At 43.8% G+C, this 26,790-nt stretch overlaps 1 protein-coding gene across 1 annotated transcript in view; it reads left to right on the forward strand.

Moving 5' to 3' along the window:
• The window catches only part of LOC137433879 (cartilage acidic protein 1), a 354,284-nt gene that overhangs the window by 180,894 nt on the left and 146,600 nt on the right, over positions 1-26,790 (forward strand). The window contains exon 4 of the mRNA XM_068126319.2: positions 11,324-11,460. Coding sequence (XP_067982420.2) covers positions 11,324-11,460 — 137 coding nt within the window. The remainder of the gene's footprint in view (positions 1-11,323; positions 11,461-26,790) is intronic.

The following is a 26,790-nucleotide window of genomic DNA, read 5'->3' on the forward strand; positions in this document are numbered from 1 at the left end:
AACAAATGGTCCCCACCCAGGGAAAGACCTGCTGGAAGAGCCACTTTTCTTGAACCCTCTACTACAAGCCCCAATGCTAGCTTCCATCAGTGTAAGGAGAAAACTCTTGTTGAAAAGTATACTGTATCTACAGTGGGCGATTTCCTTAAGGATGGGAAGAATGGCATTCTCTCACCTGAGGAACTTGCAGCAAAGATAGACCTGCAGACAAGAAGAGTTCCTTTTAGGATACTCCAATAGTTCAAAAATTCACTGCCTCCTGATTGCCTGGATTACCTGGAGAATCCTTACGAAGGTGAGGAAGCTATGCAGGTTTGCCCTCCTACTTCCATGGCTTTCACAATGAAACCACATGGATGCGATATTTTCCTTGCGCTACCTCCGCATAATATGAGCAAGGTCCCTGGCATGGCTGGGGTGCCCTTCTGTGATACATCAAAGAAGGAAATATATGCACGAGTAATCCACTCATTCCACTTTGTTGCGTTAGCAAATCTCATGGACACTCCATGGCGTGAGGTTCTTCTGCCTCCCTTGCCCGTCCATCCAAGGTGGTTGGGGACCTAAGTTGGGGGCTGCTTCACGGGGCACTAAGTTCTGGAGTTCTCCTGCAACACTTTACAAATACTCCTCATGGATGTTGCTTCTGCGGACAAGCAGAAACCATTTATCACATATATCTGCAATGTCCGCGTCTTCAACCGCGTAACTTTATTTTGGCATCTGCAAAACTTGCAATATATAAAAGTAGAAAGTGCAAGATTGAAAGCAATGTCGTGCAGTGTAGTTTTGTATGCCTGGGAACTTTGTTGCGTTCACGAATCACTTCGGAGTTTAAGGTGGCACAATATTCCCGATCTATCGGGAGTTTTATAGAAGTCTGGATAGTAAATAATGCACTTTGTAGTGTTTCCCCACAAGGTACTTTGTTATTATTTGTATAAAGGTGTCATTTTGGGTTTTTGGTGTTTTTTTAACTCCCCATCTGTCTCGGTAGTGCTTTTTCTTTAAAATGCTCTACCTTGTCTACTGCGGTTCACTGCGGACTTGCAGAGATGAGGAATTGAGCGACATTAAACTGGGAACATATGTTTGCCTGAGCTTGCATGAGCTCTGAACGCAAATCTCTATAGCCTTTCCAACAAAAGCACTACTACTACTACTACTACTACTACAACTACTACAACTACTACTATTACTATTACTACTACGACTACTATTACTACTACTACTACTACCCCTACTACTACTACTACCGCTACTATTACTGATACTACTACGACTACTATTACGACCACTACTACTACTACTACAACTAATTTAACAGCCACAATTAATCTCTCCTTGTGGGGCTGGAAAAGAGGGAAGTTTGGCCCAAGTTTGGCCTTTCCCAAACTGGCTTGCCAGGCCTGACCTTCAAATGGAGCTGATTTTTGGCAAGAATTTGCAATTGGTTCAGGATGCCAGCGATAACTCGCCTCCTCCTTATGAATGAACTTCTGGGATTTTTAACATCCATTAACTGATGCTAGCAGATGGGATACCCAGTTTAACATCCATCTCTGAGACTACCTGCAAAACTCCAATCCGCCAATATTTATAGTCAGGTCGAGAATTGAACTCGTACTCTTGAAAGCTCAAAATATAAGTGTTTCTACCTGTGCACCTGTCTACCTGTCAGACGATGACGTTTCTATGATTACACCTCCATAATTGGCAAAACCTATGAGCAGGGCCGGATTAACCTTTTTTGGGCTTGGCGCAAAACAAATTTATGGGCCCCCGTTTGGGAGACCATTGCAAAAAAGAAAATCTGCGTATCTGGTGCAGCAACCTCTTGATTTACGCCATAGTTGTGTTCTTGAAAATAGTGGTTTAAATGAAAAATGTGTAAACTAAAACTAAAATTTCCCCATAATAAATAATGTAAGATGCAGAGGTTAGGGTGTGCTGCCTCAGTCCTCATCTTATTGGCCTATTTTTACTATTAGTGGTTTATTTCATTTAAATTACAATGTTTAAGATCCACCTGGGGTTCTTTCTCCAGCAGTAGAAGGTCCTCATTTGAGAGCTCATCCCGGTATGAATCCAACAACCCCTCTACATCACCCTCCTCCACCTCATCGAAGCCGACAGTCTTGGCCACTCCGACGATGTTATGTCGTGATTTTGAACATATCATTATTCACTCTGAAACCCTTTAAGCTGTGAACAAATTGAGGGCAAAGTTTCCCCCATACACCATTCATACAGTAACGGATGACTTCCCTCCAACACTCCTCAACATTACATGGAGCATCCCTTATTGTAAAGGCCTTCCAGAATGCCTTTACAGCCATCTGCTCATTATCAGTTGATTTCACCACATTTACAAATATTCTTCAGAGATAATAAACCTTGAATGTAGCAATCACTTCCTGGTCCTCCTATCATCTGTATGATCACCTCTTTCATACCATCCTAAAACATCCACATACTTCAATAGTGACATGGCCTTCCCCTGTCCTTTGCTCACACTACTAACCTTGCTACTCCACAAATGGTTTCTAGTCATGATTTCAATGGTCATGCTTATTACAGCGGTACAATTCATGTGCAAATTGGTAAACACTTCACTACACGCACGACGCTAACATGGAGTGTTTCTGGAAACTGAGGGAGGAGTAAGGCGAGAGAGAGAGAGGAGAAGGTGAGGGAGAGAGGGGAGGAAACGTAGAGAGGGGAAGGCGAGAGAGAGAGGGGAGGCGAGGAGGAGAGGGAGAGGTGAGGAAGAGAGGAGGCGAGGGAGAGAGGGGAAGGTGAGGGAGAGAGGGGAAGGCGAGGGAGAGAGGGGAAGGCAAGGGAGAGAGGGGAAGGCGAGGGAGAGAGGGGGGGGAGAGGGAGAGAGGAGGAGGCGAGGGAGAGAGGGGAAGGCGAGGGAGAGAGGGGAAGGTGAGGGAGAGAGAGGGGAAGGCGAGGGAGAGAGGAGAGGGAGAGAGGGGAAGGAGAGGAGAGAGGGGAAGGCGAGGGAGAGAGGGGAAGGCGAGGGAGAGAGGGGAAGGCGAGGGAGAGAGGGGAAGGCGAGGGAGAGAGGGGAAGGCGAGGGAGAGAGGAGAAGGCGAGGGAGAGAGGGGAAGGCGAGGGAGAGAGGGGAAGGTGAGGGAGAGAGAGGGGAAGGCGAGGGAGAGAGGAGAGGGAGAGAGGGGAAGGAGAGGAGAGGGAGAGAGGGGAAGGAGAGGAGAGAGGGGAAGGCGAGGGAGAGAGGGGAAGGCGAGGAGAGAGGGGAAGGTGAAGGAGAGAGGAGAAGGCAAGGGAGAGAGGGGAGGAGAGGAGAGGTGAGGGAGAGAGGAGAAGGCGAGGGAGAGAGGAGAAGGCGAGGGAGAGAGGGGAAGGCGAGGGAGAGAGGGGAAGACGAGGGAGAGAGGAGAAGGCGAGGGAGAGAGGGGAAGGTGAGGGAGAGAGGAGAGAGAGAGAGGGGAAGGAGAGGAGAGAGGAGAAGGCGAGGGAGAGAGGGGAAGGCAAGGGAGAGAGGGGAAGGCAAGGGAGAGAGGGGAAGGCAAGGGAGAGAGGGGAGGTGAGGGAGAGAGGAGAAGGCGAGGGAGAGAGGGGAAGGCGAGGGAGAGAGGCGAAGGCGAGGGGGACAGGGGAAGGCGAGGGAGAGAGGAGAGAGAGAGGGGAAGGAGAGGAGAGAGGAGAAGGCGAGGGAGAGAGGGGAAGGCGAGGGAGAGAGGGGAAAGCAAGGGAGAGAGAGGAGGTGAGGGAGAGAGGAGAAGGCGAGGGAGAGGAGAAGGCGAGGGAGAGAGGAGAAGGCGAGGGAGAGAGGAGAAGGCGAGGGAGAGAGGGGAAGGCAAGGGAGAGAGGGGAAGGCGAGGGAGAGAGGAGAGGGAGAGAGGGGAAGGAGAGGAGAGAGGGGAAGGCGAGGGAGAGAGGAGAAGGCGAGGGAGAGGGCGGAAGGCGAGGGAGAGAGGGGAAGGCGAGGGAGAGAGGAGAAGGCGAGGGAGATAGGGGGAGGCGAGGAAGATAGGGGGAGGCGAGGGAGATAGGGGGTGGCGAGGGAGATAGGGGGAGGCGAGGGAGATAGGGGGAGGCGAGGGAGATAGGGGGAGGCGAGGGAGATAGGGGGAGGCGAGGGAGATAGGGGGAGGTGAGGGAGAGAGGGGCAGGCGAGGGAGAGAGGCGAGGGCGAGAGGGGAAGGTGAGGGAGAGAGGAGAAGGCGAGGGAGACAGGGGAGGCAATCCGGATGTTATCGCAAACAAGTTTTTATGCTGTGGATCAATGCGAAAATTTAATCACAGCGTTACTCACGCACTCGAGTCATGTAATTCCAATCGCTGATGAACGTAAATTTAAAAATGGTATAAATGGCAGGCGCACACTACAAAATCGCGCAAACAGAACACATGTAAAACGCGAGCTTACCGTACTGGAACTGGAATTGTATGCAATTAACAGTGTGGTGACGTCACATTAGTGTAGCAGCATAGCAAACCTGTTGTGCATTTTGTGATACAAGCACCAAATTTGGCACAAATGTACATTAATATGTTGCGAACATTTTCAGATATTGGGCCACTTGAAATTCCGTAATTTTTTTTTTCAAATTTTTTCAAATTTCGTAATTTCAAATTTTTTGGGTGACACCGTCACAATTTCGGTCTTCGAGGCCGGCCGATATAGTGGGGCGGCTTAGCCCAAATATTCAAAAGAATTGTGCATTTTGTGATACAAGCACCAAATTTGGCACAAATGTACATTAATATGTTGCGAACATTGTGTGGTCAGCAATGAAGACGAGAGTCTGAATTACATGTATGCAAAAGACCTTGTGAACCAGTGAAGCAAATACACGGGTAAGCATGAATTAAATCTAGGGCATGATATAATTTCCATGATGTTTACCTCTACACTCAATGGTGGAAGGAGGTAATGTTTTGATCCCAGCTTGTCTGTATGTCTGTTTGTCTGTTAGTCCACAAAATTCCAGACAAAGCTTGTAGTAGTGGTAGTTGTAGTGGTAGTGGTGATAACAGAAATTGTTATATAGAACTGAACTTATATTATTATTATATGCAGAAAATAACTTCATTTCTATATGCCCTGCAGTGGACAGGTTAATTGGTTTATGCACTGAAGGGGTCACCCTGGTGTGCACTGCTGTGTTCTGCCTCACTGAGTTGTTCAGGTATGATGTACTCAGCACAAGCTTCCGGTCGGCCCGGAGGTGGGGGTGCGGGGCCTGTCACGGAACGTCAAAACAAACGGCCTGCCGGGGCCGCCCAAAAGTCGGGCGTGAGGGGCGCGTCCACTAATGGAACGCCTCTCGCTTCCCAGATCGAGGGCCACGTGGTCAGGAGAACCTCGTCCCTTCCGGTCACACTTTGCCTATCGGCCGGCCTCGAAGACCGAAATTGTGACGGTGTCACCCGAAAAATTTGAAATTACGAAATTTGAAAATATTGGAAAAAAAAAATTACGGAATTTCAAGTGGCCCAATATCTGAAAATGTTCGCAACATATTAATGTACATTTGTGCCAAATTTGGTGCTTGTATCACAAAATGCACAATTCTTTTGAATATTTGGGCTAAGCCGCCCCACTACATGACAGAAAATGATAGTGTTTTTTTCAATTTAAATTGTATGTTTTTTTTGAAGTAGCATGAGATTAAATTATATACATATTCTTTATTGAAATGTATTGCAATGTGCACACTTAGAATAAATCTATCTTGCTCATTATGGACCCATATGATTTGTGTCTACTTCCGGTTCCTCGGGCGAGTGAAGCGTACTTCGAGCTCTCCACGGCATCGAAGTTTAAGTGTTTTCCCATTCTTGTCTTTGTCAAATTTCCACTGGTTATTTTGCTGTGTACGTGTTATTGTGTGTTTCTAGTTGGTGTTGGTTTGTAATTCGTACAAACTTGTGTGTAGTTAATCGTTTTCTGGGTCGTACCTCGTGCGCGGCCTGGTGACTTGGGGCTTCCCTCCCCCCGTCGGTGTTTTGTCGGTTTGGGTTATTTCCTTCGCTGTATTGCTTGTTTCTTGTATTTTATTTTCTCCCCCTCACCTCACCTCCCGAGACAAAGAATTCTATATTGATTCTTTCTCTCCTCCCGGACACGTGCTTGTTCGCTCTCCTCCTCGTCTCGACTTGTGCCCCGCCCCCTGTATCTCGTTTCTCTTCCGCCTCTGCTCCTTCCTTCTCAAATCCACGTTCTCGCTTGGAGACTTTTCCCAGATTGTTTTTCATGGTTTTCATGGTTCTGTTTGGATATTGTTGGAATATGTTTAAACCGCAGCCGTGATGCTGACGCCCCCTCCCCCCCCCCCCCCCGAATTTCCATGTTTTAAACGTCTCCCAGTGTGTACCCTGGTCAGAATAGGTACACCGTATCCCTGCGTGTCGTAAGAGACGACTAAGAGGGTTGGCGTCAGGAAGGGCATCCGGCCATAAAAACATTGCCTCAAAAAGAGAACCATGACAATTACACTACATATTGGCAGGGTGCCGCCCGAAGTAGAGATCGGTTTCTGAGGTTTGGGACATGGAATGTAGGGACAATGACAGGGAGATCAGGAGAAGTGGTGGAAGTATTGGTCAGAAGAAGAGTGGACATATGTTGTGTGCAAGAGACGAGATGGAAGGGAAGTGGTGTGAGAATGGTGAAGGGTAGGCAGGGACAGAAATACAAGTTTGTGTGGCAAGGGTGCCCGGAGGGCGTGAATGGTGTTGGTGCCCTGTTTTCTGAGGAGTTTGTAGACAGTGTGGTGAGTGTGACTAGAGTGAGTGATAGGTTGATGATGGTGAAAATGATGATTGGAAAGCTCTTGGTGAACGTCATCTCGGGATATGCTCCGCAGGTTGGTCGAAGCGATGAAGAGAAGGACAAGTTCTGGTGTGCGAGAGAGAAGCTGATGGAAAACGTGAAAGATGAGGAAGTTGTTGTGGTAGGAGGAGACCTAAATGGACATGTGGGAAGGAGTATGGACGGTTTTGAGGGAGTTCATGGGGGTTACGGATATGGTGTGAGAAATGGAGAAGGTGAAAGGATTTTGGAGTTTGCTGATGGAGCTGATTTGTTGATTTGTAATACTCAGTTCCAGAAAGAGGATAATAAGCTTGTTACATACACGTCAGGTGGGTCGACGACAACCGTTGACTACCTGATGGTGCGTAGGCGAGATAGGGGGCACCTCCGGGACACAAAGGTGATCCCGGGGGAGGAGGATGTTTCACAGCACCACTTGGTTGTCTGCGACATAAGGGTGAAAGGTGCGAGGAGAGCTCGGCGGGTGAAGTACCAACCAAGAATGAAGGTGTGGAGGTTGAAAGAGGTGACAGTAAGGGAGGCATTAAAAGAGAGGCTGAGTAGGGTAGAGGATGATGTGGTTGAGCTTGAAAGTAGTTGGATGTCAATGAAAGCTAGTCTGTTGGGAGCCGTTGGTGAGGTATGTGGATGGACAAAAGGACCACCGAGGCACTCGGAAACATGGTGGTGGGATGATGAAGTTGGAAAGAGGATTGACGAGAAGAGGAAGAAGTTCAAGGAGTGGCAGAAGGCGAAGGGTACGGGAGCAGAAACAGCAGAGCATGAAAGTTATAAGGCAGCCAGGAAGGCTGCAAAGAAAGAGGTAGAAAAGGCGCAGGAGGCATGTAGGAAAATGTTCGGAGAACGCTTTGATTTGGAAGAGGGTCAGAAAGCAGTATTCAGGATTGCAAAGCACATAGCGAAAGAGAGGTGTGATGTGATGGGGGTGTTTTTTTTTTTTGTTTTTTTTTTTTGTATACTGAATCGAGGCTCAAGGATGAAGTGGGACAAATCGTTGTCGACCCAGATGGAATTAAAGGAAGATGGAAAAGATATATGGAAATGCTGTTGAATACAGAGCATGAATGGGATGGCAACATAGAGAGTAACCCAGTTTTAGGACCGGCAGAGACGATAACTGAGAAGGAAGTTGAGGAAGCGATAAAAGCAATGAAGAGTGGAAAGGCGGGAGGGCCGACGGGACTTGTGGTAGATATGTTGAAGGCAGCAGGAAGTTGGGGTGTGAAGAGAATGACAGAGATCTGTAATCTGATGGTGAAAGAAGGCCGCATTCCAGTAGACTGGGAACTGAGTACCCTCGTCCCTCTATACAAGGGGAAAGGTGACCCTCTGGAGTGTGGCTCGTACCGAGCGATAAAGTTATTGGAGCATGGAATGAAGGTATTGGAAAGGGTGTTGGAGAGGAGGATAAGGAAGAAAGTGAAGATCGACGAAGTGCAGTTTGGATTTATGCCAGGAAGAGGAACGACAGATGCGCTTTTCCTTGTGAGGCAGTTGCAGGAGAAGTACATGGAGAAGAGGAAGAAGTTGTTTTTTGGGTTTGTTGATCTGGAGAAAGCATTCGATAGGGTCCCACGCAAAGTATTGACATGGGCATTGAGGAAGTTAGGAGTGGAAGAATGGTTGATCAGAGTCGTGATGGCAATGTACAAAAGAGCGCGCACAGCTGTAAGGACGAAGGATGGGAACAGTGGTGAGTTTGAGGTGAAGGTGGGAGTGCATCAGGGGTCGGTACTAAGTCCACTACTATTTGTAGCTGTGATGGAAGTGCTGGCTCAGAACGTAAAGGAGGGTTTACCGTGGGAGTTGTTGTATGCAGATGATCTGGTGTTGATTGCGGAAAGTATGGATGGACTGAAGGAAAAGATGAACAAGTGGAAGGAATGTATGGAGACAAAAGGTCTGAAGGTGAATATCCGAAAGACGAAGGTGATGGCAAGTGGTAAAGCATGTGGTGAGGTGGAAAGAGCTGGGAAGTGGCCGTGTGCTGTGTGCAGGAAGGGTGTCGGCGTGAACTCAATTCAATGTACAATGTGCGCTGAGTGGGTTCATCAAAAATGTAGTGGTCTGAGAGGGTCATTTACCTGTGTGGCAGCTACATTCAAATGTAAGGTGTGCACAGAGGGAGCTGCAGATGGAGGAAATGTTGAGTTGGATATTGGAGATGGCGTGAAGTTGGAAGGTGTGAAAACATTTTGCTACCTCGGAGACATGCTGAATGGAGAAGGTGGATCAGACTCGGCAACGGTTGCTCGAGTGAGATGTGCATGGAAGAAGTTTCGGGAACTGAGTGGCATGCTGATGAGGAGGAGAGTGTCGCTGAAGCTGAAGGGAAAGGTGTATGCTGCATGTGTGAGAAGTGTTATGATTTATGGGAGCGAGACATGGGTAATGAACGTAGAGCAGCAACGAAGGCTGGAAAGGGTGGAAATGCGAATGGTTCGATGGATGTGCGGAGTATCGTTGAGAGAGAGGAACACAAATGATGAATTGCGAAAGATGATGGGAATATTGCCTGTGATTGATGCTGTGAAGAGGAACAGGTTGAGATGGTTTGGTCATGTGTTGAGGAAGGATGAAAGTGACTGGTTGAGAAGAGTGATGGAAATTAATGTAGAAGGAAGTAGAGGACGGGGAAGACCGAGAAAGACTTGGCTAAAGATGGTGGAAGAAGAAATGCGGGCAAGGGGATTAACAAGGAGAGATGCAGAAAATAGGGCAAAATGGAGAAGATTGTCATGGGGACCGCAAGGCTAACCCCCGCTCTAGCAGGGAAAATGGCCTTAAAATGCATGTTGTTGTTGTTGTTGTCATTATGGACCCCTTCTGTCTGTGGGCCTGGCGCCGAGGCACCATTGGAGCCTTTTTAAACCTGGCCCAGCTATGACTGATTAATTTCCACAGGGGAAATGTTGTGCCAGCTGTCCTGTAAGCTCGGGCATGGTCACTGGTACCAGAAAAGTCTCAATGTCCTGCTTTAACCAGAAGTAGAATGTTAATTCCTGAAAACGTGTTGCTCATTGCTCATTTTTGCATCTCCTGTGCCCTTGGGACATGGCGACATTGCAGGAAGAGTTGTTTTACTTAAACTAACTAGATGGTATTCATAGAATACTTACCCTGCGCAGTCAACTTGGTGTGAGTGAACTCTTTTGTTTTTGAAGGTTTTTTTTTCTTCTTTGATCCAATATGGCTGCCAGACCACGTGACATAAATTTATATTCTCTAATATAATTGTTGCGTAGATCACGCCCAATAAATTTCAAAATGATCAGACTAAAAGCGTTGTCCCTGTCAATTTATGACGTCATAATGAAGGCACCTATGACGTCATAATGAAGGCACCAATGACATCATCATTGACATATCTTATTCCCCATGGGGAGTACTTGACAATGAGCCATGTTTCAATTTTTGCCATGCAGCGGGATCGGAGATATAGAGGGGCAAAGTTTTTCGGTTTTTGTAAGATGGCTCCTTTACCGCTGAACTATGACATCATAATTATCATTAAAATATTCTGCAGGAGGAGGCGTTCCTATGGTGAAAATTTCGTGTCAATCGGTCCAGGAATTGCAGAGAAAAAAATTCATACTGATTCAATCAAGTGTTGTACTTGCCAAATTATGACGTCATTATTACGGTACTGATGACATCATCATTAACATATCTTATCCCCCAAGGGGAGTGCTTGACATTGAGCCATATTTCAATTTTTTCCATGGAGTGGTTTCGGAGATATAGAGGTGCAACCTTTTTCGATTTTTCCAAGATGACGCCTGTACCACGTGATCAATGACGTCATAATTATCATTAAAACAATTCTATAGGAGGAGCCGTTCATATTCTGAAAATTTCGTTTTCATCAGACTAACAGTTGCAGAGGAATTTTTTTTTTCATACTGATCAGATCAAGCGCTGTACTTGTCGAATTATGACGTCATAATGGAGGCACCTACGGACATGATCATTAACCAATCTTATTCCCCATGGGGTGTACTTGACAATGAGCCAAGTAAAAAAATTTCCATGAGCGCTTTGGGAGAAAAAGAGGTGTATTTTCCAAGATGGCGTCCGTACCACGTGACCTATGACGTCATAATTAACAGCAAAAAAATCTACAGGCAGAGGCGCTCCTACAGTAAAATTTAATGTCATCCTACCAATGGTTGCCGAGAAAATGATTTTTTTAAATGTAGACACAGCACACGTAACACACATACGTATGAATGCCTAACCCTGCTTTTCGCTTCGCGAGCACGGGGTAATTAGTGGCAAGTTTCAAACTTTATTCCACCTGGAAACAACTTCAGGCATCCTCATTTTGAGAGTTAGACACGATTTTGGTTAAGGCATTGATCTGACAGCCCAAAGATCCTTCATTGTTCCAAATCTCCTTTTGAGGCAGTTGCTAAAACAATGTTTGCCTTAAAAGGTGTAAAAGCCAAATGAAGTACATTTTCATCAAGCGTATCATACATTGATCATGACGAGCTTTCCTGGATGTTTCAGGCATGGCGAGCTATGCTGACAAGCTCTTTAAATACCGAAATGGTCGCTGGGAGGACATCTTGAGTGACGAAGTGAACATGCGGAGAGGGGTCACATCTTGGTTTGCCGGTCGCTCTGTGGCCTGCATCGACAGGAAGGTAAGGGGACCGCACGGAATCTGAATTAATTCATCACTTGCTTCCACCAGTCTCTTTGTATGGACAGACCGAGATAAGGCTGCAATTCACTGGTTCCTTGGGGGAATAGAATCCATTGCATTCCAAATGAACTTAATGTTTGCTCCTTTGATTTTTTTTTAAGATAAAAAAAGCTTTTGTCACTTTCCACATCACATTGTCAATTCTCGTTTTTTTTTTTTTTGGCTTTTTCAATTTGTTTGGCTGCAGAATAATTTATTCATTATGTGGTAAAGCATAACTCATCAAATTAACTTTAATTTCACCTATTAATGATGTAAAAGGCTGACAGGTGGCCTAGACTAGATGTGCGCACACTCGTTGGTGGATGTTAAAGACGCCACTGTGTCCTTCGCGAAGAGTATCCGAGCCCTCGCCAGCAGAATGGTCAAATTCAAAATTCCTGAACAAAATACTGCTGGGAGAAGGAAAAACCACCCAGCATGACCCCAGGCCACGAAGCTTCTTCATCATCATCCTAAAATACGCCATTTGTGTCTGTCTGTCTGATGAATTTTTGATGCCAATACATTCTGTCGTTACTTATCCAATCTCAACCAAACTTGACAGGATGACCGAGGGTTACACAATGAAGGTTGTAGCGCATTTATTTGCCCCCCTCCCCAAGGGAGTTTTCTCCCCCTGAGCGAGTTTGCCTGCCATTGCCACCAATGGGGTTGCACGTTGAGGTGTATATAAATGTTAAATTGGCTTTATCGTGGTATATTTCCAAATATGATTTAGAGTGGCGTTTTTCCAAAGATGCTTTTAATAACAAAATTAATGATAATCGCATATTGTTAACTAGCAGAAGTACCCGGCATTGCCGGGCGGGGGAGGAGGAGGGGAGGGGGAAGAGGAGGGGAGGGGAACGGGGGGGAGGGGGGAGGAGCAGGGGGAATGGGGGGAGGAGGAGGGGATGGGGAAGAGGAGGGGAGGGGAACGGGGGAGGGGAAGGGGGGAGGGGAAGGGGGGGGAGGGGAAGGGGGGGAGGGGAAGGGGGGAGGGGAGGGTGTGGGGGTGCCCTGGGGAAGAAGGGCCCCTCCCCCCTCCCCCTTCCCCTCCCCCTCCCCCTTCCCCTCCCCCTCCCCCTTCCCCTCCCCCTCCCCCTTCCCCTTCCCCTCCCCCTTCCCCTTCCCCTCCCCCCTCCCCCCTTCCCCTCCCCCCTCCCCCCTTCCCTACTACTACACCTACCTACTACACCTACCTACTACCTACTACCAACTACCAACTACCTAACCTACTGATGCCATAGTGATGGGTAAAATAGTGGCAAGAGGCTTTGGCTTCGCCGGCTCATTGCGGCTTTGCAGTCGGGTACCAGTAGTAATAATGGCGTTTCTGTCGGATCAACGGCTTCGACAGGAAGTAAAAATATTATAAACCACAAACGTATGATTAGCTTTTTAAACAGTCGCTAATGCTCTTTATAACACTAAATGAAGAAATTTGGAGGAATCCTGACATCCGTGAAGTAAGGTTGACTTACAGAACTGAGCGAAGATCTACGGTACTCTATATAACCCACAAATGTTGGGTTAATAACATGGCCCTTTCTGCCGCTACCGTGGCATTTTTCGTAGCGAACTTTTGAAACTCGCTCATGCTGTTTCATACGAAACTAAAAGGGAGAAGCTCGGGTTGTGCTCCCTTACCAATTAGCTAGCTAACTGCCCCTCCCGGAGTCTGCGGGTGTACTAGTGATGATATAAAAATATAAATCGGACCGATTCGCATTTTACCAAATATTCAGGATTTTGTCAATAATCAGACAGAGCCTTGCGATATACTAATCATAGCCAGATGGGCTTGGCCCCTACTCTACTACATCACTACATGCTACATTTTTGATAGTTTGGAGATCCAATTGTGCACCGTGGTTATTTGAGATTTCATCGTCACTGTTGTCAAACCTGTAATTGATGTTCCAACACAGATCCAGGCCATCAGACCCGAACGTGTGTACCTAGACTCATCAAAACCAGTTTCCACATTTCAAGGCCCCTGGATACCCTTCCATGCACCATGCTCTGTAACCATGTATTGACCACGATGATGAAAGGCTTGCGTGCAACTTGCTCCTCCATCCTTGGTTTCCCATGGAATCCACTGCTCGCCAAAATGCTCCGGCACTTGCTGATATCCCGCTGACTCCCTCAACCCCTCCATTGCATCATGAATTTCATCCAGCTCTTCCCAGAACCGTTCCTCATAAATCTTGACTAACCTATGTGGAGTACATTCGAGCCCTGAAATCTGCAAATTTATTAATGCTTAACCCAAGGAATAAATGGGGTGCTAATGTCACGTCTTTGAGGGACTGCTGATTAACAGTTAACACTTAACACTTAAATATTTTAATGAGGCAGCAAATTGGTGCCTGTGATGGGGAAATATTTCTCCAAATGCAGAAGCAGCTTTGCAATCGACATCACGCTGTGTTTACCGCCATGCACCTCCTGGCAAAAATCCAAGCTTCCATTAAGGTTTGAGTTTGTATTCAGTGTACCAAAAAGGGACTGCTTCAGCAGGTGCATAACTTGGAGCACCTGCTTATCCCACATCACGGTGGGTGGTTGTGTTTAAGGTGTTTTATTTGACTCTTTGTGTACCTTGCACCTTTGTTTACATCAACAAATTCAGTGCATCAAAATAACCTTTCAGTGGCACATTCAAGCACATCTTTGTTTTGATCATTATAGCTGCTAAACAAGTATACATGGTTCAATTACTGTACATTAAACCGCAATGTTGGAAATGAATGAACCAATGAATGAATATCTAGTACTTGAGGCAACAACACAAACTGAGTCTTATTTTGTGTAAGTTGATGGTTATCGAGTGATGACTCATTAGCCCACTCACTTTTTCCCTCCCTCCCTCCCTCCCCCTCCTCCACCACTCTCCGCCCACATTAGCACAGCAGGAGATGTGTTTTTGCAATCATTGCTTGTGTGAGTGTGTGTCCGTCCGTCCATCCATCTGTCCAGGCCATAACGTTTCTTCATTTGAGCTTTTCTCATCGAACTTCCAACAAACATTTATTGGGAGAATATGTATAAAATAATGAAAAAATGGTTCAAAATGTGAAAGGGCAAAGTCCTAGTAAGTAGTAACTATAAATAGCCCTTGTTATCCCTGCCACAGCATGTCAAGCGCAAGACGGCCTGTTTTTTTAAAAAATCGCTTCCGTGTTTATTTAATACTTGCAAAATCGAAGATTTTTCAAGTATGTTGGTCGGTTGCTTTTGTGATTCTGTCTGTCTGTCTGTCTGTTTGTTTGTCACTGGCCTTCAGGTCACAATTTTCAACCGATCTTCAGGAAACTTCACCAAATGGTAGAGTTGGTCAAAAGCAAGAAGCCTATTGTTTTTGGGGTCAAAAGGTCAACATAGGCCAAAGGTCACCAACTTTGCTAAATTTCTAAAATATAATAATAATAATAATTCATTTATTTTGTATAGCGCTTTTCATGAAGCCCAAAGGCGCTTTGACAGAGTGCAAAACATAATGCATAACAAAACATGAAAACAACAATTGCAAAAAGACAAGAATCAATAGGGAAATATTTAAAGCAAAAGGAGGGAGAAGGAGAAGTGATAGTCAGGGGTTAAATGCTGTGGGTTGAATGTTGAATGCAGTGCTGAACAGGTGGGTCTTTAGTGATGTTTTGAATGTGGTGAGTGAGGAGGAGTCTCTGATGGTGTGAGGTAGTGAGTTCCAGAGGGTGGGAGCAGCGATGGAGAAGGCCCTGTCCCCCCAGGATCTGAATTTGGTCCGGATGGGGGGGAGGGGGGGGGTCAGGAGGTTGGTACCAGCAGAGCGGAGGTTGCGGGTGGGAGTGTGTCTGGAGAGGAGGTCAGCCAGGTAGGATGGGGCCAGGTTATGGAGGGCTTTGTAGGTCAAGAGGAGGATTTTGTACTGGATTCTCTGGGAGATGGGGTGCCAGTGAAGCTTGTAAAGGACGGGGGTGATGTGGTCACGGGTCCGGGAATGGGTGAGTAGACGGGCAGCGGAGTTCTGAATGTATTGGAGTTTATTGGTGATTGTTGAGTATTGTAAAATTGTAAAATCCTCAATTTTCATCCGATTGACCTGAAATTTGAAGAGGACTTGCATATCTGGTCACTGAATTCAACCACCAAGTATTTTTGAGGTCAACATCGGCCAAAAGGTCAACTTAGGCCAAAATTCTAAAATCTTCAATTTTCATCCAATTGACTTGAAATTTGAAGAGCACTTGCATATCTGGTCACTGAATTCAACCACCAAGTATTTTTGAGGTCAACACAGACCAAAAGGTCAACATAGGCCAAATTTCTAAAATCCTCAATGTTCATCCAATTGACTTGAAATTTGAAGAGGACTTGCATATCTGGTCACTGAATTCAACCACCAAGTATTTTTGAGGTCAACCTCGGCCAAAAGGTCAACTTAGGCCAAAATTCTAAAATCTTCAATTTTCATCCAATTGACTTGAAATTTGAAGAGCACTTGCATATCTGGTCACTGAATTCAACCACCAAGTATTTTTGAGGTAAACATAGGCCAAAAGGTCAACATAGGCCAAGTTTCAAAAATCCTCAATTTTCATCCGATTGAATTGAAAATTGAACAGCATTTGCACATTGGGTCACTAAATAGGGAAACTAACTATTTTTGAGGTCAAAAGGTCAACTCGAGGTCAACCTTCCAAAATCATCATTTTTCATCTGAAAAATCGTCAATTTTCTTCCTATTGACCTGAGCTTTCATCAAGATTGTCAATTTTAATCTTGATGAAATGGACAATTTGCTGTATCAATGGAAATTTTTTTCTTGGGGGGGGGGGCGGATTTTGCAAGTATCGTGCTCCGCATGACGTCCTCTTGTTTATTTATTTACCATTGAGCTTCAGTGTGTCTGTTCAGGCCATAACATTTTTACTAATCCAGCTTCTGCCATCAAATCTTCAACAAACATTTATTAATATGAGAATATGGACAACACAAATGAATAAAATGACCAATTTTTTTTAACTGTCATTTTCATCAAGTTTAGTTTGAGCACAAAGCGGACGTGTACGGGCTTTGCATTTTGATGCTTTCTAGTTTTATTTGTACTTGAATTCTCAGACTCAAGGGAAGAAATGCTAAAATTCAAATAAACCAATTAGGGTTGGCTGTAATTATCTTTACACATTTTAATCGTGCCTTGCAAGTTGCGAGGTAAGCTAAAATGTACAGTGGCCTCCATAAGTATTGGACCAGTCAAGTCAAATTTGCTATTATCGCTATATACTCAAGAAATCTAGATTTGAGATCAAAAGATGAATATGAGGCGAGAGTGCAGAAGGTCAGGTTTTATTTCTTGGTATTTCTATAGATATATGTTTTGTCTTTGTAGAACAATAGCACTTTGTATGTTCATTCCCCCCCATTTTAGGTAAGCATAAGTATTGGAACAGGTTAACTTAAAGTAAATTAAAGTCGTTTAATAGTTAGTATTTGATTGCATATCCCTTGGATGTAATAATTGCATCGAACCTGTGACCCAACAACATCACCAAACTCTTCATATCCTCCTTTGAGATGCTTTTCCAACCATTTTCAGTTGTTGTTTGTTTTGGGGGGTTTCTGACTTTAGTCTCCTCTTCAGCAAGTGAAGATTCTTCAGCATGCTCCATTGGATTTCAATCAGGAGATTGACTTGGCCAGTCTAAAACCTTCCACTTTTCCCCCTGATAAATTCCTTGATTGCGTTGGCAGTGTATTTGGGTCATTGTCTTGCTGCATGGTGAAATGCAGCCAAATGAGTTTGGAGACATTTTCATGTACATAGGCAGACAAAATGGTTCTGTACATTTCCAAATTCATCCTGCTGCTGCCATTGTTAGTTGCATCATCAATAAAGATGAGTGAGGCGGTTCCAGAGGCAAGGCCAAGCCATGATGCTCCTTCCACCATGCTTCATAGATGAGGTAGTATGCTTTGAATCATATGCAGTTCCTTCTTTTATCCACACTTTCACCTTTCCATCTGCCGATAAAACTTTGACCCAGAAATCTATTGACTCACCTCTGTCCTTCTTGGCAAATTCTGATCTGGCCTTCCTATGTTGGTACTGATGAGAGGTTTGCATCTTGCATGTAGTTTTTGTAATACTGCTTTCGGTAGATTGTGATAATTTCACTCCTGCACTCTCGAGGTTGCTGGTGATGTCATTGGCAGTTTCAGGGTTTTTCTTCACAGCTCTGATGATTTTTCTGTCATCAACTGCAGTTGTTTTCCTTGGCCGACCTGGCCATTGTCTATTGCTAAGTACACTAGTGGTCTCTTTCTTTTTTAATATATTCCAAATTGTTGGATTTGCTATGGCGAATTTTTTCGTCCCCCTTCGCACCGCGGAGCGAAAGGGGGACTATGGTTTTCCCCTCTGTCCCTGTGTCCGTCCGTCCGTGTGTCCGTCCGTCCGTGCGTGCGTGCGGGTGTGCGTAAGCGAAGGACCGCATTCGAATTTGGTGTGTGGGTGCAACCCACGTCAAAATCCAAGATGGCCGCCGCCATGTATGTCTGATGCCATGTATGTCTGAACCTTGTGAGCGGAATATCTTGAAAAATAAGCGAAGTAGCAACTTCTAATCTGGTGTGTGGGTGTATCTAGGCACAAGGAAGAACGCTATTGAAAATTGGGTCGCCACGTCAAAATCCAAGATGGCCGCCGCTATGTATGTCTGATGCCATGTATGTCTGAACCTTGTGAGCGGAATATCTTGAAAAATAAGCGAAGTAGCAACTTCTAATCTGGTGTGTGGGTTTATCTAGGCACAAGGACGAACCCTATTGAAAATTGGGTCGCCACGTTAAAATCCAAGATGGCCGCCGCTATGTATGTCTGAACCTCGTGAGCTGAATATCTTGAAAAATAAGCGAAGTACCAACTTCTAATCTGGTGTGTGGGTGTATCTAGGCACAGGGAAGAAAGCTGTTGAAAATTGGGTCGCCACGTCAAAATCCAAGATGGCCGCCACCATATATATGTCTGAACACTGTGAACGAAATATCTTGAAATATAAGCGAAGTACCAACTTCTAATCTGGTGTGTGGGTGTATCTAGGCATAAGGAAAAACGCTATTGAAAATTGGGTCGCCACGTCAAAATCCAAGATGGCTGCCTCCATGTATGTCTGAACCTTGTGAGCGAAATATCATATCATAGCATGTTTTCTGCGTCTTCCACTTTGTCAACTCACATCACTTCCTCGACGGGGGACCTAGGCATAACGCTTGTTGTGCTATGGTTATAATTGAATGATTCTGTTGTTTCAGCTTCCAAATTGCTTGCTTTTCTTTCATAGACAGTTCTCTAGTCTTCATGTTGGTTTATGCCTACAGAACCCAAAGGCAAAAAACAAAGGCTAAAACCAAGACTGGACATTCACAGCTCTTTTACATATGAACAATCAATGCAACAAGAAACACCTGAGCCACCTGTCAGTCATTTCTTCCAATACTTATGTTTACCTAAAATGAGGGGACTGAACATAAAAAAGAGCTACAGTTCTACAGTGGCACAACATGTATCCATAGAAATACCAAGAAATAATTGATGACCTTCTGTACTCTTGCCTCATATTCATCTTTTGATCTCAAATCCAAATTTATTGAGTATATAGTGATAATAGCAAATTTGACTTTACTGTTCCTATACTTCTGGAAAACACTGTAAACTGATTAATACCTGGAGGTGGTAGAAAACCAGAAAGGAGGCAGTAGAAGACAGAGAGACCATTGAACTAGCTTCATCGCAGGAGATTCTAATAATCTTGAAGGCCTCAGAAAAATCAGTTTCAGGACAAAAACTTTTGGAATCCTACCCAATCCCATCGCCCAACCCCCAAAGCCATTCATAAGTACTAATTCGTTTACAAGTAAGCAGCATCCTTCATTGCTTTTGTGAGGAAAGCACAACCAGTCTTGTGGTTCCAATTAATAGTTGAGTAGATTCCTTCTTTGGAAGACAGGCACCCCATTATAATCACAGGCCAAAATTTTATTTGTAATTTAGGCTGAAAAAAGGGAAAACAATTCCTCAAAATTGAATCCCAGACTTGCTCATCACATAATTTGCAAACCCAATCGCAAAATTTTGTTGCGCAGTGTTACAGATCTGTCACTCTGCCTTTGTTGTTATTATATACTTGTAGGATTTTTAGTTTCAGATAATATTGTTGTTAAGATTTTTGTGTGAAATGGAGATGACTTCAGTAAAAGGTAAAAATAAATGATTGTCAAGGAAAAAGCAAAACGTGGCAAAGAGACCAGAAGAAGACAGATCAATATGGGCAGAAAGAGAAGGAGAGAGCTGTGAGTCATGTCGAGGCTACAAGCGGACTTGTTTTTATATGTTGGTCGCGAATGAGTTGAGGTTTCCCCTGAAAGGGATTGCACGACATCGTCATATATTGCAAGTGCAATTAAACCTGCGTCTCAGGTTTTATCACCAAGTGTGAGTCGTCGTTGGAGAAATCAAGCGCCTCCATTACGGGCCTATACGGCATTTTGTCCTTGAAGAAGAAGAGGCTGTCCGCTTGGTGCATCTTGTTTTGCCGTTGGGATTTCCGTATCGACCTCATCGTGTTGATTGCCTTTGGTTTACCTACTGGCTCAATTCCCATATCGACCTCTCACCTCGTAACTCCTCATCCACAGTCGTGCCAATACCTGCCTGTTGTTTTGCCGTTCTGCACGAACTCGACCTTCACGTGGAGATCTGTGCATGGACTTTGGGAAATGTTACATTCTACTCACGGTTGGCGTATCGTGAGTTCATGCTTTGAGAGCATTGGAGAATGATGGTACCATCATATGTATTGTTCATTTGATGCAAGTGACATTTTCATTGTACTTTCCTTAATAGTGTTATTATTGTGCATGTGAGAGTTCTTTATACAATTACTTGTTTTGTTCTACAATTGCATTGGTGTGGTTTTACCACGGTTTATTAGAAAACGCAAAATAACAAATCTTTCTGCCGTGTTCCTGCTCCAGACTCGGAGGTGCACTGTAACCGGGGTTTGGGAAGGTAATACACTACCGGTCAAAAGCTTTAGAACACCTCAATTTTTCCAGTTTTTATTGAAATTTACGCAGTTTAATGTCTCAATGTACTCTGAAATTAAGCATAGAACAAATAAACAATTGGAGATAAAAAAGAAATCATAGAATCATTTTGTTTAACAAAATTTAATTTAAATTTTTGACTCAGCAAAGTAGCCACCTTTTGCAGATATAAACGCCAAGCACACTCGTGGCATTCTTTCTACAATGGAAATCAAATATTGTTTGGGAAGTTCTTCCCAACACTGTTGCAGAAGTTCCCACAAATGTGTTGCACTTGTCGGTTGCTTTACTTTCACCCTTCTGCCCAGTTCATCCCAAACCAGCTCGATGGGGTTTAAGTCTGGAGACTGTGCTGGCCATTCCATGATTTGAAGCCTACCGGCTTGTTATTTTCCTCGAAGGTAGTTTTGACATAGCCTGGAGGTGTGTTTAGGGTCATTATCTTGCTGTAGGATGAACCCCTGACCAACTAGGCGTATACCAGAGGGTATTGCATGGCGCTGCAAAATGCTGTGGTAGCCCTTTAGGTTCAGGGTGCCAGTCATTCTGTGCAAGTCGCCGACTCTGGATCCAGCAAAAGAGCCCCAGACCATCACGCTTCCTCCTCCATGTTTGGCAGCTGGTGTCACACCCTGAGGAACCATCCTTTCGCCTACTCGACAACGTACAAAAACCGTGCGTGATGAATCAAATATTTCAAATTTTGATTCATCGGTCCATAAGACCTTCTTCTAGTCTTCAGTAGTCCACTAGCGGTGCTTCATGGCCCAGGCAAGCCTCTTTTTCTTATTTTGCCATCTTAGCAATGGCTTTCTTACTGCCACTCGACCTGTCAAACCTGCAGCTCGAAGTCTTCTCTTCACAGCTGAAACTGAGACTTGCTTACTTCGACCAGTGTTAAGCTGTGCTTGAAGCTGTTGTCCTGTGAGCCACCTATCACGCAAGCTGATGACTCTCAGAAACTTGTCTTCTGATTCTGTTGTGGCTTTGGGTCTGCCAGACCTCCTCCTGTCAGAGTTTCCTCCAGTTTCCAATATACTACTTCCTGCAGTACAAGGAAGGGCATCTGGCCATAAAAACATTGCCTCAAACAGGGAACCATGATTGTCATGGGGCCCGCAAGGCCAACCCCCGCTCTAGCGGGGAAAAATTGCCTTAAAACGATCATTCATTCATTCATTCATTCTGCAGTACAATATTGTCCAAATAATGCTTCAGAGGGTGTAATAACAGTCTGTTCCAATACTGCTTTTATACAGACAGGGGGTTTGTAATCAAGTAATCAGAGGTTGGGACACCTGTAGGAATTATTTGCATCAACTTTCAAGGCTTAATTTACTTACATTGCTGCAGAACAGCTGTAAGTTGTTAACCCATTACTTGTTCCCTGAAGAAGGTCTTTCTTTACAATATAACTGTGCAACTTACATTATTTTCCCGTTTTTGCTAACCTAAACCTTTTTTTTAACGCCGAGTAGTTTACTGCTTACCTTTGTACCATTTCAGGTTATTCACTGGACATTAAACTGCGTAATTTTCAATAAAAACTGGAAAAATTGAGGTGTTCTAAAACTTTTGACTGGTAGTGTACGTTACAGAAGCTATTTTGACTGTTTGGTCAATCAGAGAACTTGTGTTCACATCATCCTAGTGCTGCGTCATTGTCATCCTGAGCCTGAAATGTCCATTATTACTCCTACTTTTGAAAGTTTTGAAATTCTTCACAATTAATAGCATGGTTATGATTATTAATCTCCTGTTCTTTTGCACAATAATAAATAACTCAAATTAATTGTACTAGTGTAATGTCCATAGTGGGCTGACGGGTGACTTAGAGGTACGTATACTCGCCTCTAGGCTGCTTATCCTAGGTTCGAATACCGACTCGCCTATAAACTGTCATCCTGGTGTTTGACAGGCAGGGGTGATTCATCAATGTGTGTGCCATCCCTCAGATTGACATTAAATGGGCATCCCATCTGCCAGAATTCATTGGTTAAAGATCGCATATGGTGTCCTTCGAGAAGAGTAGGTGAGAGCCATTGCCAGCTCCATGGCCAAATAGCCAATGCAAATTTTTAATGGGATTTACAATGCATCAGGAGGCCTTGGTCCTCAGAAGTTCTTCAAGGTTTGGTGAAAATAGGACCCTTCGTCCCCCTGTCAAGATTGGTTGCGATTGGATAAGTAACGACCGGATGTATTTCCGAAAGACAGACACCAAATTGCATATTTTAGTATGATGAACTAGTTTTGACAAAATCTATAGCAGTTGTGGAACATAAACCTCCAAGACTACATTTATTAATAAAATTATTTGTATTATTTACGACATTATAAAAGTTTTCTTTTATAAGGGTAGAAACACGGATACCCAGAGTTATTGGAGTTGCCAGAAACAAGATGTCCTCATCTAGATTATCTTTATATCCATGCCGTTGCTCATTAATGAGGTTGCTCAGCGGGTCCAGAGCCAGGCAGAACAGGAGGGGTAAGAAGCTGTCTCCCTGGAAGATCCTGCAACGTATCTTCCTTCACTCCTGGTATTTTGATCTTTCCTTCCTAGTGCTGTAATATCAATGTGGTATTGAAAAGCTCCATTGCTTTATCTATCAGTTTGATTTATTTGGGGGTTCATGTTGCACAATTGCATGCACTGTATCATCCATGAATGAGGAGCAATATCAGAAGCTTTTTTGTAGTCTATCCAGGATGTGGACAATTTGGTTCTTCTTGTTTTACAGATTTTGATTATTTGGGAGACATGTTATTGGCCTATATGTGTCGGTGTGTGTGTCAGTGTTTGTGTGTCTGTATGTGTCTGTCCAGGCCATAACTGTTTTGCCATATGAGCTTTTGTCATGAATTTTTCAACAAACCTTGGTTATGAGAATTTGGAGAAAATTTATGAATAAAATGAACTTCTTTTTTGTTTAGCTGTTGTTTTCGTCAAGTTTAATTTAAGTAGATACCAAAAGCAGGTCGGCTTTGTATTTTTAGAGGCTTTGTAGTTATTATTATTATTATTATTATTATAACAAGCAAGGGGCTGAAAGAACAGGAATGAAAGGGGAATGTAGCAAATAAATGGAAATTAAGGGGTCGTTTGGGGAGGCTTAATGATAGGGAGAGAACATCAAGAGTATGGATGCGGACTGTCCTGGGGAGGAGGTAAACAGCCATCTTCAAGTCCTGGAGGGAAAATGCTTTGTCCGGATAATAGCATCCACCATCATGGATAATAGATACGAGATAGAGCGCCTGGGTAATGGAGTACCAAAGCCTTTCCCATTCATTATTGTTAATTTTTCACAATGCAACGTTCCTTTTGATGTTACCTTTTTACCTTTTCTTTGGAGCACATCTCTTTGGCCATTTCAAGCTCATTGTACAGGAGATTGTTCCAAAATATATCTTTTCCCATTTACTGTATATGTTTGACATGGACAGCCCACCTGAGTTTTTTTTTCCGGATGAACATGGCTTCTGTGTTGTTGTTTTTTTCGTTATTTAAGTGAACTGCATTGTTTGTGATTCTGTGTTGCCATTTGGGATTCATTAAAGAGCAAAGCATATTAGATGACATTTCTCGAGCGCTTTAACGTACCTTCAATAGTAAGTACCTTTTGCTCTAATACATCAGTGAAAAGCTAGCAGAAGCATTGTCCGCTTGCAGATTCCAGGCGAGTTCCATAATTATTCCAGAGAGGACCTTTGAGCCTTTTCAAACGCACTGCTTGAATTGATTTTTTGATTTTTGTTTTTATTTCTTAATCATTGAGTGTTGCGTTGGAGAGCACTCCTCCTATATCATCTTGGGGTCATTGGTGCTTATATTTATTTATTTTAATACAAGGTCGAGGCCCATGGAATTGCTAGTGTTAATAGTTGAATTTGAGTAATTAGTCCGAGGTGCTGGTTGGAACAATACTCATGATGTGTTTCATCAATGCTATTTGCTAGATGTACCTGCATCCATTTTGAGAAACTGTTTGTTTGTGAAACGTTGTAGTTATAGGTCATGCTCAGGGTGTACAAGTATGTTGTGCCAACAGTAATTCACTCGGATGACTTCCTCCTTGACTTTGGTTCTTGCTTTAAGTCGACTGAAGTTAAAGTACTTCCCTGGTGTTGTTATGAACTCGATAGTAAGGAGAGGCTGATGTATTTTTCTCCATTTAATCACCTGGACATTCACAAGTGTGAAGAACAAAGCCTCATCCTCAGAATGTGGGTGGATTAACGATCAGATATCATTCAATTAGATCTGTCTTTTGCAGCTTTAAATATTTTCCCTCTTTTTAAATCTTATTTCATTTATTTATCTTACCTCTCCTCCTTTTACTCTTCTTTCTCCTCTTCCCTTTTTCTCTCTGTTCTCTTTTTTTAGCCCGTCCCCTGCATAGCATGAGACGGGGTTTTGTATCACTTCTGTTTGTGTGTGTGTGTGTGTGTGTGTGTGTGTGTGTGTGTGTGTGTGTGTGTGTGTGTGTGTGTGTGTGTGTGTGTGTGTGTGTGTCTGTCTGGGTCTGTCTGGGTCTGTCTGGGTCTGTCTGGGTCTGTCTGGGTCTGTCTGGGCCTGTCTGGGCCTGTCTGGGCCATAACCTTTTTTTGCCATTTGTGCTATTGTCATCCAATTTTCACCAAAGCCTTAATATGATAATACGAAGAAGGCAAATTAATAATTTGGTCAAAAGGTGAAAGGTCAGCATCACATAGAATCATCAATTTTCATCCAATTGACCTGGAGTTTTTTTTTTTTTTTTTTTTTTTTTACCTGAAATTTCAATTTACCATTTGACTTATTGTCATCAAATTTTCAACAAAGCATTATTATGATAATATGGAGAAGGCAAATTAATAATTTGGTCAAAAGGTCAAAGGTCAAGGTTGCGTAAAATCACCAATTTTACCCGAATTACCTGAAATTTAAAGAATTTGCATATAGGGTCACAGAATTGGTTTACCAATCCAAAGCTAGAAGCTGATTATTTTTTTAAATCTAAAGCTCAAAGGTCAAGGCTGCATAAAATCATCAATTTTCATTTTGTATATATATTTTTAATGTTTTCGTTATTTTGAGTATACTGAAGAAGAAAAAGAAGACGTCTAATGCAAACATATGCGGACGGACTTTACATTTTCATATGCTTCCTAGTTTCCACTTGTTTTTTGACTTGTCTTTTTTATTTATTTAATTGTTTATCATCCGATCCCATGCCCAGTCTCCCTGGTGTGCAATGAAGAGGATGTCTTGCACTCTGAGACAGTTTGGTGAAACTACTTATATGGATGAGGGTACTCATATTTTATACCGCCATTAAACCCCACGCCTACCTCCTTCTAAGTTTTTAGCTTTTCCTTCCTCAGAGTTAGGTCTGAGGAAGTAGTTCCCTACTAATTGGAAGAGGAAGATGGACTATTTGAATGCTAGCTATACGGGTGTAGAATGTTCTCCCTTTAAGATCCATCAGAAAGTAAGCAAGCGGAATCATATAGGGCAACGCCATATTGGAAATTAGCACAGGTTCAAAGTGCAGTGATTGGGAAAACTCACAAAGCTTTGGGACATCCTCTGAGAATCACTGGCAAGAGAGATAATTAAGCCTTGCAAGAAATGTATTGGTGTTAATGAGCTGTTAACCATGGGGTTAAATAATAATGTAACATTGGAACACATTCATGGAAAATACAGATACCGATTTTATCTCTTCCAAGCTGGGCAACAGAAAAGACGACAAAGGACCTTGAGGTATTCGCATGCATGGTGAAGCAGGATAGGAAGCTTAAGAGGTCAGATGACATTTTTACCACACCAACAGCTAACATCACAAAGTGTGCCAATGAACACCACAATTCCCTGCCTGTGGAAGCATCAATCTGACATAAGGGTTTGGTATATCTATACCAAGCTGCCTCAAAGATAGAGGTGCAACCTGTGCACCATCCTGTCTAATGAAAGTAGTTGGTCATCCTCAGCTGTGGCTAGGATTGTATATTTGTCAGCCATTCCATCCATGGGGAATGAAGGGGGCATGTGGAGTGGTCAGGATGACAAAAATATGAGGATGAGGGGTGAGGGACAAAATAGAGGGAGACTTGGTGAAATAAGGGATGTGCAGAAGAATTAGGACAAGGGGAGGACATGCGATGGACAAGATGGATACAGCCACAAACTCTGAGGAAGGAA

Source organism: Myxine glutinosa, chromosome 10 (genome assembly GCF_964187855.1).
Source record: "Myxine glutinosa chromosome 10, kmMyxGlut1.1, whole genome shotgun sequence".
NCBI classification, from domain to species: domain Eukaryota; kingdom Metazoa; phylum Chordata; class Myxini; order Myxiniformes; family Myxinidae; genus Myxine; species Myxine glutinosa.